General features: G+C 41.1%; 2 protein-coding genes across 2 annotated transcripts in view; both read left to right on the top strand.

The window, feature by feature from the left end:
• The window catches only part of fbxw4 (F-box and WD repeat domain containing 4), a 243968-nt gene extending 242126 nt beyond the window's left edge, over positions 1-1842 (top strand). The window contains exon 9 of the mRNA XM_039734850.1: positions 658-1842. Within this exon, the coding sequence (XP_039590784.1) occupies positions 658-795 (138 nt within the window). The 3' untranslated portion in view covers positions 796-1842. The remainder of the gene's footprint in view (positions 1-657) is intronic.
• Positions 1843-1932: 90 nt separating this feature from the next.
• Positions 1933-18544, top strand: part of poll (polymerase (DNA directed), lambda) — a 92290-nt gene continuing 75678 nt past the window's right edge. The window contains exon 1 of the mRNA XM_039734826.1: positions 1933-2127. The gene's annotated coding sequence lies outside the window, so the exon portion shown is untranslated. The remainder of the gene's footprint in view (positions 2128-18544) is intronic.

Here is an 18544-nt window from a genome sequence, read left to right as displayed (position 1 = left end):
AGCCCAGTGCTCTTTTAAAATACACATTTTAGAGGGGCGAAACAACGTAAGGGAATGTTTCATTTCCAAATGACTTTCTTCTTGGCTGATTTCTAGTTTATTTTAAATTTAAACACTGTGCAGTATACTTGTATTGGTTTTGAAGAGGGTGATATAAAATCATCAAAAGATTTTTAAAAGCAATTAAACCTTTTTTAAAATGATGGCTTTAACTTGAGTGTGACCTACACTTTATTTTAAAGAGTACATCTTTTGTTTTGTAAATGAAAATTTGACCTTTTGCTCCTAAAAATAAGAGGGTCAGCGTACAGATCGTATTCATTAAGCACTAAAGTGCAGCCATGTTTCTATTAATTATTTATTTCATTTTCAGTCCCCTTCTCTAATTATTTTCTGTACTATAATTTTCCACAATTGTTTGACAGAAGTCTTAAGTGATAAAGAGCCTCCATTCTTCAATTCCATCTGCAATGAATGTGGTAAGTCAGGAGGTAAAACTTGACACTCCCATTTGGGCATTTGATGATTAGGTCAACAGCTCAATATTAAAAGGCCTATTAATTTACTCACACTGGGGCCTTTTTAGAGAGAATAGAGTAATAAATTAGTAAACAAACGAGCAGCTGTAACTTGATGCATCTCTTGTTGTCCTTGCAGACTTTCTCCCTGTCTTCACCAAAGACGAGCAGTCCGGTCTACTGTCTGCGTTTTAACACCACCCATCTCTATGCTGCCCTTTCATCAACGCTACACGTGCTGGACTTTAAAGGACTGGAATATCAGGGAAGGAAATAAATGAAAGGACAATCTTTGGGATGCAGCTCACAATGTAAGCTAGTGCTAAAGGAGGTGTCTCTTTTGTAAATTTAATGTTTAAAAGTGAAGTCACAAGAGTCTAACTGACTTGGTTAAAATGGTTTAATTCTGATTGGCCTTAAATTTGAAAAGTATTGAAAGAATTTGCTTTTACTGGTTACCAAAGTGCCAAGCCTCCCTCTGTCTGTGCCCATGATATTTAACGTGAAACAGGGGTTTGGGTGTAAAGGCCACTCAGGACTTTAGACTTTTTCAAGCTAAAATCACCAACACGTCGGGGCTTCCACTTGTGCCAAATTCCACTTTCTGTCGTACAGACATATCACCTGGATACAAAGATATATGAGGGGGAATCGAAACCAACACTATTTCAGAGCAAGTGCCACATACTCATATTGAATAGCATGTTTCACACTTTTAAAAGATATATATTTTTTAAATTTTAATAGTTCACAAAATAAATACCTTGCTATCTTAATACTGTTGTTTATACCCCAGTATTGAAGTCCCAATATCTTCTTACATTAAGGAAATCCATTTTGGAAACCAGAAGCACTTTTAAACTCAGCAGATATTGCATTAGCTATTAAAATCCATGAGACTGCTGACCCCGGTGTAACTCTCAGGGTCGGATTAGCTTGTTTGTTCACCATGTAGGGTTTTTGGTTTGTTTTTTTTGTTTTTTTTTGGTTTGTAACAGTTAGGATGGACCACATGAGCCACCTTAGACCGGGTTGTCAAAATGTTTTTATTGGCTGTTGTACATACCTGTTTGAGTGAAACAATAGGATAATCGGGCATTTCAGTAAATGAACACCCTGTCCATTTACACAGTGCTGATGTATTGTCTCATGGCCAAATGGGTGAAAATTCTGAATACTGCTTTGCCATCAATGGGATAAAAAATGTGTGTTTTTTTATGTTTCTTGCTGTTGAGTTGGTAAAAAAAACACTAAATTTGCATTACAAAGAATGTTCTGTTGCTTTTGCTGTAATAAATTATTTCGCTATATTTGTTCCAAAGTATCTTTTGACTTTTGTGTATCATTTTGGGAGACTTTCACATTGTTTTCATTCTGTGAAAGGCTTAAATATGAAGCATGATGGTCTTAATTCTCTCCAGTCTAAGCCCCAAATATCCACCGTCACCTTGGTATGCTTGACTACAGTGTATTGGTAATTCACTGTGTTCATTTTTATGTCCTCTGATCCAGTATAAATTCAAAAAAAATGAATGCAAAAGAGAATGAGAACACACAGAGTGAAGGAAATTGAATGCAAAAAATGAAAACATTTCTGAGCTGACAAAAGGTACTGTAACACTGTAAGTCTGTAATGTTTTATTTATGAGTGTAAATGTAATTAACATTTGTAAATAATTATTATGATGACTATATCTAATAATACCATACCATACCATTATCTGAGGCTGCAGTGTTGTAGGGGACTGCAGTGTGTTTGTGTCGATCAGCACAAGCAGCCAGCAGCCAGCCTGCTATCTCATCCTCCACTGATGCAGCTGAAGTTCTCCCAGCTCAAGTCTGTTGATCTGGGCGTGAGGTGCCTGGAGTTACAGTATATAGGGCCAATAATATATTGTTATTTGGAATACATACATTTCATATGCATTCTGTGTCTACAATAATCTGGATAAATGTAAGATTACAGGAAATGCAAGGCAAGAAATGTTGAACACATAACTAAAACAGAAACTTTTTTCAGGTTATAGTAATAATTGACAAAATGCTGATGTGTATAATGTGTGAAGACTGAACTCCAAATATCAAATAAACAGTTTAACAAAAGAAATAACAAAGCAAGTGCACTTTTATTCAAGAATATAACTGAAGAAAAAGAAATTGTTCAATTTACGTGTCACTGACAATGTGTAAAAACTGAAGCTCAACTATCAATCGACGTCTGCTTGGCTGGTACAGAGGGAAGAACTGCTACCTCATAATTAAGAGGGTGGTGATTTGAACCCAGATTCTCCCCTTTTTCAGCACTGAACTGCTATTATTATTACTATTATTAGTTTATGATATAATAAAAACATACATTTGATTTGAGTCTGTAACACCCGGTGTCGATTTTTGCTAACTGTAAAAGATCTCGCTGAAGGGATATAAGCAGACACACAAACGCTGGTGAAACATGTTTTCTTGGTATCTTGTTGCTTGAATTTTTTGTTATTCAGTTTTATTCTTCAATAAAAGCACACTTCTTTGGTTATACCTTTGCGAAAGTGTTTATTTTATATTCCAGTAACCACTTGAATGACATCAAATCTGTCTCTGCCTCTCTAGCGCATGTACACACACATACATGCATGAAAATGACATTATTTAAAAACGCTATGTCATTTGAAAATTTTTTTTTCCCCCAATCTTGTCCAATCTCCACGTTATGGTGCATGGTACTAGGAATACAGAAGGACTTCTTCTTTTTGGGCACATACACTGTCAACATGGCACTGCCAAATCTAAACACTAGTGTGGAGAACTGCTTATGTACTAAAGTGACTTTAGCTACAGGTGAAAGTCCCATTTTATTTATGGTGCCAAGCACACTTGTATTGCGGAGCAGCAGCAGTCTATTTGCCAGCAAAAGCAACTTGAAGAAGTTGTCTGTTGTTATGGTTTTGCTTTTGTCCAGAAATGGCTCCATAAGCTTTATGACCATAGTCCTGGAAAGTCTTTCCCCCGTGGGATGACTGGGATCTATTCCTAAATAAGGAGTGACATTGCACAACTACTTTGTCTCCAAATCTGCCACAATCCAAAAATTGATGCCAAATTTTTCATGCTTGGATGAGATGTATTTCAAGAAAAGACAACGGACCCTTGGTTGGAAACAGTTGCTCATCAACAGTAATTTGTTTCCCTGCGATGTAACTCAAAACACAATTCTCAATAAAATATTGCCAGTTGTCCCAGATCACAGCAAATCTGTTGTTTTTCATACGTTCTGCATGGGCGTCTTTGTTGTCAAAGCACAAATGGCGCATGATAGTCTGATAGCGGTCACGGGGCATTGTATCTTTGATTGCTAGTACAAATAGTTCTGACCAGGCATCAACCACAGCACCAACTGCGGTCCTCACTGCTTTTGTGAAAAGAATGGAGATAAACATTATCAACTCAGAGAGGGAGAAGCAAGTTCATTGTACCACATGAACGTGACTGAGGGAATAAAACTAAATAATAAAAAAACGCTAACTTTTACAGGTTGCAAAAATTTGCACCAGGTGTTATAGACTCAGATCAAATATGTGTTTTTTATGTAATAGTAATAATAATAGTAGCTTACTACTCAAAACTGTGAGAACCTGGGATCAAACCTGTAAACTTTTGCTTTCAAGGCAGCAGTGCTTTCCTCTGTACCAGCCAAGCTCTGTCGATTTGATATTTGGGCTTGGGTTTTTACTCATTGACACCAATATGTAAATTGAGTGATTTCCTTTTCTTTGGTTATATTCTTGAATAAAAGTACACTTGTTTTGTTATACCTTTTGTAAAAGTGTTTATTTGATATTTGGACTTCAGTCTGCACACATTATCCACTTCACGTCAACTTTTGGTCAATTACAGTGATCCCTCGCTATATCGCGCTTCGACTTTCGCAGCTTCACTCTATCGCGGATTTTAAATGTAAGCACATCTAAATATATATCACGGATTTTTCGCTGGTTCGCAGATTTCTGCGGACAATGGGTCTTTTAATTTATGGTACATGCTTCCTCAGTTTGTTTGTCCAGTTGATTTCATACAAGGGACGCTATTGGCGGATGGCTTAGAAGCTACCCAATCAGAGCATGTATTACGTATTAAATAAAATTCCTCAATGATATATACGATATGCTTCCCGTGCGGTGCTTGTTTGCTTCTCTCTATCTTTCTCACTCTCTCTGCCTGACGGAGGGGGTGTGAGCAGAGGGGCTGTTTGCCTAGAGGATACGGACGCTCCTCTAAAAAAATGCTGCTTTATCGCGGTGCTTCGGCATACTTAAAAGCCCAAAAGCACGTATTGATTTTTTGATTGTTTGCTTTTTTCTCGCGCTCTCTCTCTCTCTCTCTCTGATATTCTCTGCTACACACACTCCTTTGAAGATAAGATATGTTTGCTTTCTTTTAATTGTGAGAAAGAACTGTCATCTCTGTCTTGTCATGGAGCACAGTTTAAACTTTTGACTAAAGGGTGTTATTTCATGTCTAGAGGGCTCTAATAATGTTAACAGTGTGGGAGAGTTTATAAGGGCTTAAAATATATAAAAATAACCACACAAACATATGGTTTCTACCTTGCGGATTTTCATCTATCGAGGAGGGATTACTGCATTACTATAACATGAAAAAAGTTTCTGTTTTAGTTATGTGTTCAACATTTCTTGCCTCACATTTCCTGTCATCCTACATTTATCCAGATTGTTGTAGATACAGAACACACATGAAATGTATGTATTCCAAATAATGATATATTATTTACCCTCTACAACTCCAGGCACCTTACACCGAGATAAACAGACCTGAGCTGGGAGAACTTCAGTTGTGTCGGTGGGGAATGGGACAGCAGGCTGATTGCTGCTTGTGCTGATCGACACATTTACAACACAAAAGACGCTGATGGAGAGGTGTGAAGGAATTTAAGGTGGCCCAACATTATGACATTTTTTCGTAGGCTCCAGGAATTCTAGTGTTAAAAACTTGTAATTATTTACAAATGTCACTGGTGTTCTTTTCCCCCAAGGGCATAGAACACTAGTACTGGAATCTAAAGCAATGATTGATTCTGGTATCATCAAGTGCTTTATGTCTAATGATTGATTACAGTTTCAGCTTTCTAGAGTATTCTTGTCAAACACTACGTAAAATAAATGTGTTATATTTTATAGTAATACAGCCTAATGGGGAAATTATGTGCCAACATCCAATTAAAATCAGGATGGAAATAATCTTAACGTTTTTGGTGTAAAAACAAAAAATGAAGGTTTTTGCCTTTTTGAGCTGAAAAAGTTACTGTAAGTTTGTGCTGCCATTATTTACCAGTATATACAGTATACATGCCAACTTCCTGTAGCACTGTTTCTTACTGTTAGATTACAGTAGTACATGCCCGACATAATTCTATATCATATATCATCTGCATCTTGGATTCCAGCTGTTACTACGAAATGACACTGTCAAAGAAGATGGTTTGTTGTCTGAGAAAAACATTTTGGGTCTGCTACTATTATAAAGATTTTCTTGATTTTATATGGAAATGCAAATAAATCGCTATGAAGAAACATGGCTTTGACACTGGCATTCTGTCTTGGGAGACACTAGCAGTACCTCAGATTGCTTCTCAAATCAAATGCTAAGATCAACTCCTGATTGGCTAAAAAATCTATAAGCTAAAACAAGACCTTTCAGTGGTGAATAAGGACATAAATGAACATGGCGAGAGCCGAACCAACAACGTGTTTCATTTGCAGGAGGAACTGCTGAATGAACACACAAGTCTCATGTTATTGGAACACTCAGACTGCTTGCTTTTATGTGAAATTTCAATTGTCTTTATATCAGTGACATCGGGTGGAGATTCCTTCCTGTCTGGAACACACAGGCATTGTACATTATCCACAGGCTGTAGGCTTGCAAGTGACGCAGAACCTGCAAAAATGATTATGCCCAAACAGAAGCACATTAGCCAGACGTAAGGCAGAAGTATCGGCCTGGTCATGGCTGGACTGCTGCAACTCTCTGCTGGCAAAAGCACCAGCATGGGTCACCAAACCACTGCATATGATTCAAAATGCAGCAGCACGCCTGGTGTTCAACCAGCCAGGGCAGGCATGTGTCACATTGGCTCCTTGTAGTGGCACATTAAGGCCAAATCCTTGATACTTGCCTACAGAGTAGTCAGTGGGACAGCACCTATTAATATAGAGACAGACAACCGCTCGGGTCTGCTGATGAGTGGCATCTGGTAATGACACCCCTGTGCCACATCAAATCTCAATCCAGACTCTTCTAATGTGTAGCTCTTAGCTGGTGAAATGAGCTGCCCACCTCCATATTCATTTCTGACTTCCTCAATGTGTTCAAGAAACATTTGAAGTTTGTTTAGATAGATAGATAGATACTTTATTAATCCCAAGGGCAAATCCACATAATCCAGCAGCAGTATACTGATACAAAGAAACAATATTAAATTAAATAGTAATAAAAATGAAAAAAAATGAAAAAAATTAAAATTAATGTTAGCATTTACTCCCCCGGGTGGAATTGAAGAGTCGCATAGTGTGGGGGAGGAACGATCTCCTCAGTCTGTCACTGAAGCTACTCCTCTGTCTGGAGATGACACTGTTCAGTGGATGCAGTGGATTCTTCATGATTGACAGGAGTTTGCTTAGTGCCCGTCGCTCTGCCACAGATGTTAAACTGTCCAACTTTAATCCTACAATAGAGCCTGCCTTCTTAACAAGTTTGTCCAGGCGTGAGGCGTTTTTCATCTTTATGCTGCCACCCCAGCACACCACCGCGTAGAAGAGGGCACTCGCAACAACCGTCTGGTAGAACATCTGCAGCATCTTACTGCAGATGTTGAAGGACGCCAACCTTCTCAGAAAGTATAGTCGGCTCTGACCTTTCTTACACAGAGCATCAGTATTGGCAATCCAGTCCAATTTGTCATCCAGCTGCACTCCCAGATATTTAAAGGTCTGCACCCTCTGCACACAGTCACCTCTGATGATCACAGGGTCCATGAGGGGCCTGGGCCTCCTAAAATCCACCACCAGCTCCTTGGTCTTGTTGGTGTTAAGGTGTAAGTGGTTTGAGTCGCACTATTTAACAAAGTTCTTGATTAGGTTCCTGTACTCCTCCTCCTGCCCACTCCTGATGCAGCCCACAATAGCAGTGTCATCAGCAAACTTTTGCACGTGGCAGGACTCCGAGTCATATTGGAAGTCTAATGTATATAGATTGAACAGGACGGAGAAAGTACAGTCCCCTCGGCGCCCTGTGTTGCTGACCACAATGTCAGACCTGCAGTTCCCAAGACGCACATATTGAGGTATGTCTGTAAGATAGTCCACGATCCATGCCACCAGGTGTGAGTCTACTCCCATCTCGGTCAGCTTGTCCCTAAGGAGCAGAGGTTGGATGGTGTTGAAGCGCTAGAGAAGTCCTGAAACATAATTCTTACAGCACCATTGCCTCTGTCCAAGTGGGAGAGGGATCAGTGTAGCATATAGATGATGGCATCCTCCGCTCCCACCTTCTCCTGGTATGCGAACTGCAGAGAGTCGAGGGCGTGGCGGACCTGTGGCCTGAGGTGGTGAAGCAGCAGCCGCTCCATGGTCTTCATCAGATGTGACATCAGAGCAACAGGCCGGAAGTCATTCAGCTCACTAGGACATGATACCTTTGGGACAGGAGTGATACAAGATGTTTTCCAAAGCCTTGGGACTCTCCTCTGTTCCAGGCTCAGGTTGAAGATGCGCTGTAGAGGACTCCCCAGTTCCAACGCACATATTTGTATAAGTGATATTAGCTGTTATGTTGTAAATCTGAATTGTAACAAGCTCGTACATTTTGTTTTGAGCTTTTCTCAAGTAACAGTTGTTCCCAAACAGCCCCCAGAATGATGTTACCCAATTAAGCTGACCTCTTTTGTAAGTCACTTTGGATAAAAGCATCTGCTAAGTAAATAAATGTGCTTTTTTGCAAAGATAGAACTAGACACTTGAAAAAAGTTACCAAACAGCATAACAGACAACATTATTTGGGAGACTTGCACATCTTCATTTTTTTGTCAATTGTGATTAAAAAGTTTGTACAGTCTAAACGACTTTTTTTCATCAAAAACGTTTGTAGGTTTGTAAAGGGCACAAGTTGCCTCCCTTTTAAATGAGGGAGTGGCACTGTCGTGGGTACAGCCAGAGGACATTCAGTTTGCTGGTAAATTCCCAGGCCAAGGGCTTGTGTGAACAAAGCGCAGAAGTTTCTAAGGTCAGGACCTGGTATAATCATGAAGGATTTCCTGGATCTGTCTTTGTATGAACAAAGACCAAAAAATTCCTGTATTAAGGGCAAAAATGTCATCACAGCCACACATAAGATGTTCTGACACTGATGCAAGTGAACTGATCATAAACAAGTTGAAGGGAAATGACATGTGATAGTCTTTGGCTAACTCATTTATTTAATGAAACTTTGCTTTCTAAGTTTAGTTATTTGGGAAACTTCTGAAAATTGGATGAATTCTGAAGTAAGGGTTCTCTCCTTTCAATCCAAGCCGTCCGTCAGTTCCAGTTGCCATGAGCCATCAGGCTGAACCATCCATGTTTACAGAGACAGCTTGCTACAAGCAGCGGGAGTGTGGTGCTCGTTGGGTGGAAATGTAACCTTGGGCAGCATCCAAAGAAGGCAAAAAGGCAATAGCTTTGCTGCTTCATGTTTGTCTTTGCTTTTTAGTTTGTTATCCTTAGTATATCTTATGTACAGGTTGTCCCCACGTTACAGACATCCGATCTACGACTTACGAACTGGGCTGCAGCTGCAACACGTGCGCCTCAGTAACTGCCGCTCCATCACCTTCGACCTGGGGACGCTGCAAGAGGTGGCTGGACGGACGCTGGAGGGGGGCGATTTCGCTGCTTGCGCAGTGTAGCATCCCTCAGGCGGCAAGTGGTTTCACTGCCCGCCTACCACACACGGCTGCCGTGTTTGTTCTATGTGGGCGGCTGGTGATGCTGCAAGCCGTGACCCGGTTGTGGCTCAATGGAGGCCATTGAGGGTGAACGGGCGGCGAGGGGTAGCATTGTAGGGTGCCTCAGATGGCTGCCTGTTGAGTGGGGGTGGTGGTGGGCGATTCACTACACGCCTTTCGCTGCACCGTGTTTGTTCTTGGTGGTCAGACGCTGCAGGCAGCATACTGTAGTGGAGGTGACTGTGTGGTGGGCGAATGGTGAATCGCCCCTCGCTGCCCCCATTCATTCTCTAGCAAGCCTGCTTGTACTGTTATGCACATAGCAGGAAGTTGTCTCTCGTTCAGTACACCAGACGTGTTGATGACGGGTGCCTTCCTGCTGTGATAGCGTGGACAGTGCTGTGCAGAAGAGCTCATCTTAACCCTTTGTCTTCACCCTTCAAGAATGGCTCTGAAACACAAATCTGATGCAGGTGCTGGTGACACAGTAAAGAAGAGAGAAACCATCACCATTGAAAATAAAGTAGAAATAATAATAAGGTCAGAGAGAGGTGAAACCCCATCATTCATTGGCAGAGCACTTGGTTACAGTCGGTCAACAATAGAATTTATTAAAATAATGTACCTGTTCCGACTTACATACAAATTCAACTTAAGTACAAACCTACAGTCCCTATCTCGTACATAACCCAGGGACTGCCTCTATAGATAAGTCGCAAAAGTCGTTGGGATTAGAGTACATTATGCAAAAGTAAGCAGAAAACTCAGTCATTGCTGTCCAACGCCCCATTGTAATGTAAACAAAAACAAAAGTAACAAGTTTATGGTAATACTTTTTTGTACCTTTCTCCTCATCATTTCGCTTACCTGGCAAGTAACCAAGTTCTCCTGACATGTCAGTAAATTCCAGAGACTGCTAACTAGAGAATAATCCAGGTTGAATATTCTATCTGTCCTGGTCTTCTCTCTCAAGACAGTAATAGATCCGTTTGTATGAAATGTCCAATTTTTTTTGACAATCTGTCACACAGAGTACATTTCATTCTGCACAAAAACAATAGACTGGCATGCTTCTTGAGAACTGTTTCTTTTATTCTGAACCCAGAACTGAACTTTGGGAATGCTGGGACCTTGCAATGTAAGTATAGGGAATAACAGGTTTCAGTGGTGTTAATGCACTTCCAAAGGTTTCTCTAATAACCAATTAGATTGTAAACGTGACTAATTAAGGACAAGCCAAGGGAGTTTTTCCATCAGGATGCTGAAAGAATTGCTGTTGAAAATGGGGTTTGGCAGCTATATGTGAAAAATGAATTAAAAACAAGTCCTTTCAAGCAGTAATAGCCATTATGCACACTAGTAATGTCTCGGTTGCATTTTAAAATCATTTTAATAGTATCTTGATATCTATCTATCTAAAGAAGGTAACACTTTCTAAAACATGAACATTTGTGAGTATGCAAACTTTTTACTGGTACTGTATGTATGTATGTATTGTGAGGGACAGCTAGGATTATTACCTGGCCGGGGCACCTCCTTAATGGAAGGAGAAGGGAAGATGGCTTATGAAGGGTGCTATCGTCCCCGAGCAGCTCCCCCACCTCGGATTTCCACAGGGCTGTATGGGAATTGGTATTTGTTGGTTCAGGAGATGCCGCCAGGGCTCCCACCTTACCCAGAAGTCCTCCCAGGCCACAGTTACGACACCGGAAATACTTCCTGGATTCTGAATATAAGGAGCCGCCTGCCTGCATTCATGAAGCCAGTGTCAGGAGAAAGAGAGACAAAGCTTCCCAGAAGGAAAGTGAGAGGGAAGAAGTGCTGTGTGCTAAAATCTGGAGCTATACTGGGCTTGGTGCTGGTGGGAAACGTGTGGAAAACATTGTAGCAGTGCTACCAATGGGAGAACTTCACTTCAGCAGTTCAATGATCGTCTAGTGCTGCAGAAAGAAATCACACAGAAGGCGTTCAAGGATGTAAATATACCGTATATACGATATATGGGAAAAGAATGAATCAAATGCTTAAAAGCCAAAGTATATTTGACTGCAAATAACGTACATGAACCTGGCATACGGTTGTAGCAGTGCTACCTTGGGGAAAACTTCACTTCCCAGCAGCCCAAGGGGGATTACCCGCAAAGCATGACTGGAACAGAAGTAGGGGCTGCAGGGGACTAAAGAGGCTAGCAGGAAAGTTTAAAAGGGAGGCCTGACGGAGAAAAAGAGAGATCAGTGTTTTGTGTATCCTGTCCAACATGTTGTCTGAAAAGTCAATTGTGCCCTGGATCGTTTCTCGTTAGATGAATGAACTGTCTCGTGCCTGCATGTCATGTTATAGTGGTGGATTAATTGTTGTGTGTCTTCAAAAGGGGCACTCCTGGAAATCTCACCCCTCGCCGCTCAGGACTACCGGTAGGACTGCTTCATTCATTTTCTACAGAAACCGTTCTCGGGATTCTCTACTTCCCACCACATCATTTCACTTGCTCTTGTGGTGTTGGACTGTGTAAGGACATTGTCTTGAGTGATTATTGTTGTGCTTGGTTTGTGTTTATTGTACATCACCGTAAGGGGAACTGGGGTGGGATCGTTTAGCGTGTAGTTATATTTCGTTTATGAGTGGTTAATACATTATTTAATTGTTTTATTTTTTGTCTCTGCTTGTAAGTGTGTGCGGGTCGGGCCAAGGCTGGGTGCGTCCCTGGAATCTCCACCAAAAAAAAAATAAATAAATCACCATCTTTTTGACAGTGTAAATCTTAGCGGCACTGGACCGCTTCAACTTTTCCCTGTTGTGTTGAGGGAGCTGGTGTGCCACTTGGTACCCACAGTATGTATGTACAGTGCATCAGGAAAGTATTCACAGCACATCACTTTTCCCACATTTTGTTATGTTACAGCCTTATTCCAAAACGGATTAAATTAATTTTTTTCCTCAGAATTCTACACACAACACCCCATAATGATAACATGAAAAAAGTTTACTTGAGGGTTTTGCAAATTTATTAAAAATAAAAACTGAGAACTCACATGTACATAAGTATTCACAGCCTTTGCTCAATACTTTGTCGATGCACCTTTGGCAGTAATTACAGCCTCAAGTCTTTTTGAATATGATGCCACTAGCTTGGCACACTTACTGTATCCTTGGCCAGTTTCGCCCATTCCTCTTTGCAGCACCTCTCAAGCTCCATCAGGTTGGAAGGGAAGCGTCGGTGCACAGCCATTTTAAAATCTCTCCAGAGATGTTCAATCGGATTCAAGTCTGGGCTCTGGCTGGGCCACTCAAGGACATTCACAGAGTTGTCCTGAAGCCACTCCTTTGATAACTTGGCTGTGTGCTTATGGTTGTTGTCCTGCTGAAAGATGAACCGTCGCCCCAGTCTGAGGTCAAGAGCGCTCTGGAGCAGGTTTTCATCCAGGATGTCTCTGTACATTGCTGCAGTCATCTTTCCCTTTATCTTGACTAGTCTCCCAGTTCCTGCCGCTGAAAAACATCCCCACAGCATGATGCTGCCACCACCATGCTTCACTGTAGGGATGGTATTGGCCTGGTGATGAGCGGTGCCTGGTTTCCTCCAAACGTGACGCCTGGCATTCACACCAAAGAGTTCAATCCTTGTCTCATCGGACCAGAGAATTTTGTTTCTTATGGTCTGAGAGCCCTTCAGGTGCCTTTTGGCAAACTCCAGGCAGGCTGCCATGTGCCTTTTACTAAGGAGTGGCTTCTGTCTGGCCACTCTACCATACAGGCCTGATTGGTGGATTGCTGCAGAGATGGTTGTCCTTCTGGAAGGTTCTCCTCTCTCCTCCACCGAGGACCTCTGGAGCTCTGACAGAGTGACCATCAGGTTCTTGGTCACCTCCTGACTAAGGCCCTTCTCCCCCGATTGCTCAGTTTAGATGGCCGGCCAGCTCTAGGAAGAGTCCTGGTGGTTTCGAACTTCTTCCACTTTCGGATGATGATGGAGGCCACTGTGCTCATTGGGACCTTCAAAGCAGCAGAAATTTTTCTGTAACCTTCCCTAGATTTGTGCCTTGAGACAATCCTGTCTCGGAGGTCTACAGACAATTCCTTTGACTTCATGCTTGGTTTGTGCTCTGACATGAACTGCCAACTGTGGGACCTTCTATAGACAGGTGTGTGCCTTCCCAAATCATGTCCAATCAACTGAATTTACCACACGTGGACTCCAATTAAACTGCAGAAACATCTCAAGAATGATCAGGGGAAACAGGATGCACCTGAGCTCAATTTTGAGCTTCATGGCAAGGGATGTGAATACTTATGTACATGTGCTTTCTCAATTTTTTTATTTTTAATAAATTTGCAAAAACCTCAGCGAACCTTTTTCCACGTTTTCATTATGGGGTGTTGTGTGTAGAATTCTGAGGAAAAAAATGAATTTAATCCATTTTGGAATAAGGCTGTAACATAACAAAACGTGGAAAAAGTGATGCGCAGTGAATACTTTCCGGATGCACTGTATAATTGCTGGCACCTCTGGTAAAGATAAGTAAAAGTTCAACTTTGGTGAATTATCTTAACGTCACGCTGAAACAAATGAGAGAAATCCAGCCTTTCACTGAAGTAAACTTATTATATTGCAAGAAATCTGACAAACGATAGAAGACCATTCATTCCATTGACTCGTTTGTTTAGCTAATACTGTAGCTAAGCTGTCCCAGTATCTCATCAAGATTCTTCTTAAAGGTTGTTGAGGTTTCTGCTTCAACTCCATGTCTTGGTTGTTTGTTCCAGAGTGTCACAACTCTTTGCATAAAGTGTGTCCTGTGTTCAGTTTTAAATGCACTTCCCCTTAATTTTCACTGATGTCTTCAAGTGTGTGATTCAACCTTAACCTGAAAGAATGCTGCTAGATCTGCTTTATAAACCGCCTTTGAGGATTTTAAATAATTGGCTTAGGTCCCCACGCAGTCTCCTCTGCTCAGGCTAAGCAGGTTTTATTCTCTGAGTCTGACACAGTAGGATGTGTCCGTAAGGCCTGAGATGCACTTGGTTGCTCTTCTCTACACAGCTTCAAGTGCTGCTATGTCTTTCTTGTACTGTGGTTACCGGAACTGCACACACAACAATCCAGATGTTCCTTTTGCTCACATGTACCAGTTTGTACTTTCCTCCATTAAACCACAGTTTCCAAGTGTCCGTCCACTTCTGAAGTTTATCCAGATCTCTTTGAATTCTTTTTGCTGCCTGCTTAGTGTCTGCCATCACTCCAGTTTTTGTGTTGTCTGTGAATTTTACAAGTTTGTTAACTGAACCAGAATCAATGTCATTAATGTCAGTCAGAAAAACCATTCGTCCAAAGACAGACCGCTGAGGGACTCCACTGCTGCCCTCATGCCACATGGCTCCTTCTCTTATCTGCACTCTTTGTTTCCTGCCTGTTAACCAACTTGAGATCCAGGGTTGTAGGTTACCTCTGATGCCAACATCTTTTAGTTTCAGAATTAATCTTTGGTGTGGGAGAACTGAGTCAAAGGATTTTTTTTTTCCAAAGTCTACATAAATGAAGTTGTATGCTTTTTCTGTCAACTATTCTGGTTGCTGCTTCTTCAAAAAAAAATCAAAGATTGGTTTGGCAGGCCCTTCCTCTAATAAACCCATGCTGGCTATTATTTAGTAAATTATTTTCATGTAGGTAGTTTTCTCATTTTTTTCTTATTCTAGTTTCCATAATTTTGCATTGCACAAAAGTAGGACTCCTGCTGATGGGTTAAGGACCTTCTACGACCCTGTCCAGCTCTCCTAGAGTAACTGCCTGTCTCCTGGAATCTCCTCAATGCCCTTGAGACTGTGCTGGGAGACACAGCAAACCTTCTGACAATGGCACGTATAGATGTAACGTCCTGGAGAAGTTGGACTACCTATGGAACCTCTGTAGGGTCCAGGTATCGCCTCATGCTACCAGTAATGACACTGACTGCAGCCAAATGCAAAACTAGTGATAAAATAGATGAGGAGGGAGAAATGCCAGTGGCCTCCACCTGTTAAACCATTCCTGTTTTGGGGGTCGTCTCATTGTTGCCCCTCTAGTGCACCTGTTGTTAATTTCATTAACACCAAAACAGCTGAAACTGATTAACGATCCCCTCTGCTACTTAACTGACCAGATCAATAGCCCAGAAGTTTCACTGACTTGATGTGATACTGTGATTAAAAAGTGTTTCTTTAATTTTTTTGAGCAGTATATTATATATATATATATATATATATATATATATATATATATATATATATACACATACATACATACATACGTGGACAAAATTGTTGGTACCTTTCAGAAAATGAAAGAAAAACTCAAAATGGTCACAGAAATAACTTTAATCTGACAAAAGTAATAATAAATAAAAATTCTATGAAATTTAACCAATGAAAGTCAGACATTGATTTTCAACCATGCTTCAACAGAATTATTTAAAAAATAAACTCATGAAACAGGCCTGGACAAAAATGATGGTACCCTAGAAAAGACTGAAAATAATGTGACCAAAGGGACATGTTAATCCAAGGTGTGTCCACTAATTAGCATCACAGGTGTCTACAATCTTGTAATCAGTCAGTGGACCTATATATAGGGCTCCAGGTAGTCACTGTGTTGTTTGGTGACATGGTGTGTACCACACTCAACATGGACCAGAGGAAGCGAAGGAAAGAGTTGTCTCAGGAGATTAGAAAGAAAATTATAGACAAGCATGTCAAAGGTAAAGGCTATAAGACCATCTCGAAGCAGCTTGATGTTCCTGTGACTACAGTTGCACATATTATTCAGAAATTTAAGATCCATGGGACTGTAGCCAACCTCCTGGACGTGGCGCAGGAGGAAAATTGATGACAAATCAAAGAGACGGATAATACGAATGGTAACAAAAGAGCCCAGAAAAACTTCTAAAGAGATCCAAGGTGAACTTCAAGCTCAAGGAACATCAGTGTCAGATCGCACCATCCGTCGTTGTTTGAGCCAAAGTGGACTTCATGGGAGACGACCAAGGAGGACACCATTGTTGAAAACAAATCATAAAAAAGCCAGACTGGAATTTGCCAAACTACATGTGGACAAGCCACAAAGATTCTGGGAGAATGTCCTATGGACAGATGAGACAAAATTGAACTTTTGCCAAGGCACATCAGCTCTATGTTCACAGACGGAAAAATGAAGCATATCAAGAAAAGAACACTGTCCCTTCTGTGAAACATGGAGGAGGCTCTGTTATGTTCTGGGGCTGCTTTGCTGCATCTGGCACAGGGTGTCTTGAATCTGTGCAGGGTACAATGAAATCTCAAGACTATCAAGGGATTCTAGAGAGAAATGTGCTGGCCAGTGTCAGAAAGCTTGGTCTCAGTCGCAGGTCATGGGTCTTGCAACAGGACAATGACCCAAAACACACAGCTAAAAACACCCAAGAATGGCTAAGAGGAAAACATTGGACTATTCTAAAGTGGCCTTCTATGAGCCCTGACCTCAATCCTATTGAGCATCTTTGGAAAGAGCTGAAACATGCCGTCTGGAAAAGGCACCCTTCAAACCTGAGACAACTGGAGCAGTTTGCTCATGAGGAGTGGGCCAAAATACCTGCTGAGAAGTGCAGAAGTCTCATTGACAGTTACAGGAATCGTTTGATTGCAGTGATTGCCTCAAAAGGTTGTGCAACAAAATATTAAGTTAGGGGTAGCATCATTTTTGTCCAGGCCTGTTTCATGAGTTTATTTTTTTTAATAATTCTGTTGAAGCATGGTTGAAAATCAATGTCTGACTTTCATTGGTTAAATTTCATAGAATTTTTATTTATTATTACTTTTGTCAGATTAAAGTTATTTCTGTGACCATTTTGAGTTTTTCTTTCATTGACTGAAGGGTACCAACAATTTTGTCCGCGTGTATATAATGTATGTGTGATATTTTTGAGACCCCCAACTGCACTGTGCGCCGACACAAGTTCACACACTTCCTGCATAACGCGTCTGTTGCCTGCTAGTTGATGTGGAGAACATTTAAAACCTGGCCTTGCACTCACTTTCTGTCTCCACACTTGTGCAGGAAGGCTATCTGTTCTTTTGATCTAAGGAGGGCGCAAATGCAGGGCAACGTCATCATCACTGCTTACATGCTGCTGCAAGTGTCTAAGTGACATCTCCCGTTTGGATAAATGCTTTGGTAAAGTTCCTGTCTTGACCACAATAAAGCTGATTTTTTTTTTTTTGAAACCTGGACTTGCCTCCTTCTCTTGTGCAAGTTTGTGACCCACACATGACAATATATTTTTATATATATATTTTTTTCTAACTTTTAACTACTTTTGAGGATTAGCTATATTTCATTTTTTTATCATTTAAAAGAGTTGTTCTGACAGCAAGTTTTAGATGTCAGCCCACCATAGCATACTCATGGCCTGGAGTAGCCAATCCATTTCCTAATCTGCTTAGCCAGTTTGGTGTCACTGACAGCACTGCACTCAAGGGTCATCCATCACAATGCATGGTCTCGGACACACTCGCATTCCTACTGTACAGTATCCTAACATACTTAAAAATGTGCACTTAACATCTCCACCTCCATAAAGCCAAAACTCAAGGTACCCTAAAAAGCACAAAAAAACACCCATGTCTGACATTAGTGTGACCCTTGTCTTCTAGGGTGCTAGCAGTAGGCACTAAATTGTACTTTTCTGGAAAATAAATAAATAAATAAAACTGAATAACAAATGTGAACAAAGCCTTTGATGCTGTAAGCACATGGTACGTCGTGTTTTGACAATAACTACATGTGCTGTTTTTCTCCCACACCATATCAGTGTGTGTCACGTTAATAGTGGCCCAGTGTATGACTGTGTCCAAATGTAGACCTGCACTTCTTCCAGACTTTTCTCCCGCCTTGCATCCCACTCACGCATGTTTGCTCAGCCGGCTGAATATTTTCCAAATAACGGTTAGATGGCCAGTTCAGCTATTAAGCGTAGCCCATAAATGGCGCAAACTGGCCTTAAACCAACTGTTTAACTGCAGGATG

This window comes from Polypterus senegalus, chromosome 1, assembly GCF_016835505.1.
Source record: "Polypterus senegalus isolate Bchr_013 chromosome 1, ASM1683550v1, whole genome shotgun sequence".
NCBI classification, from domain to species: domain Eukaryota; kingdom Metazoa; phylum Chordata; class Cladistia; order Polypteriformes; family Polypteridae; genus Polypterus; species Polypterus senegalus.
This window is presented reverse-complemented; position numbering and strand designations above follow the sequence as displayed.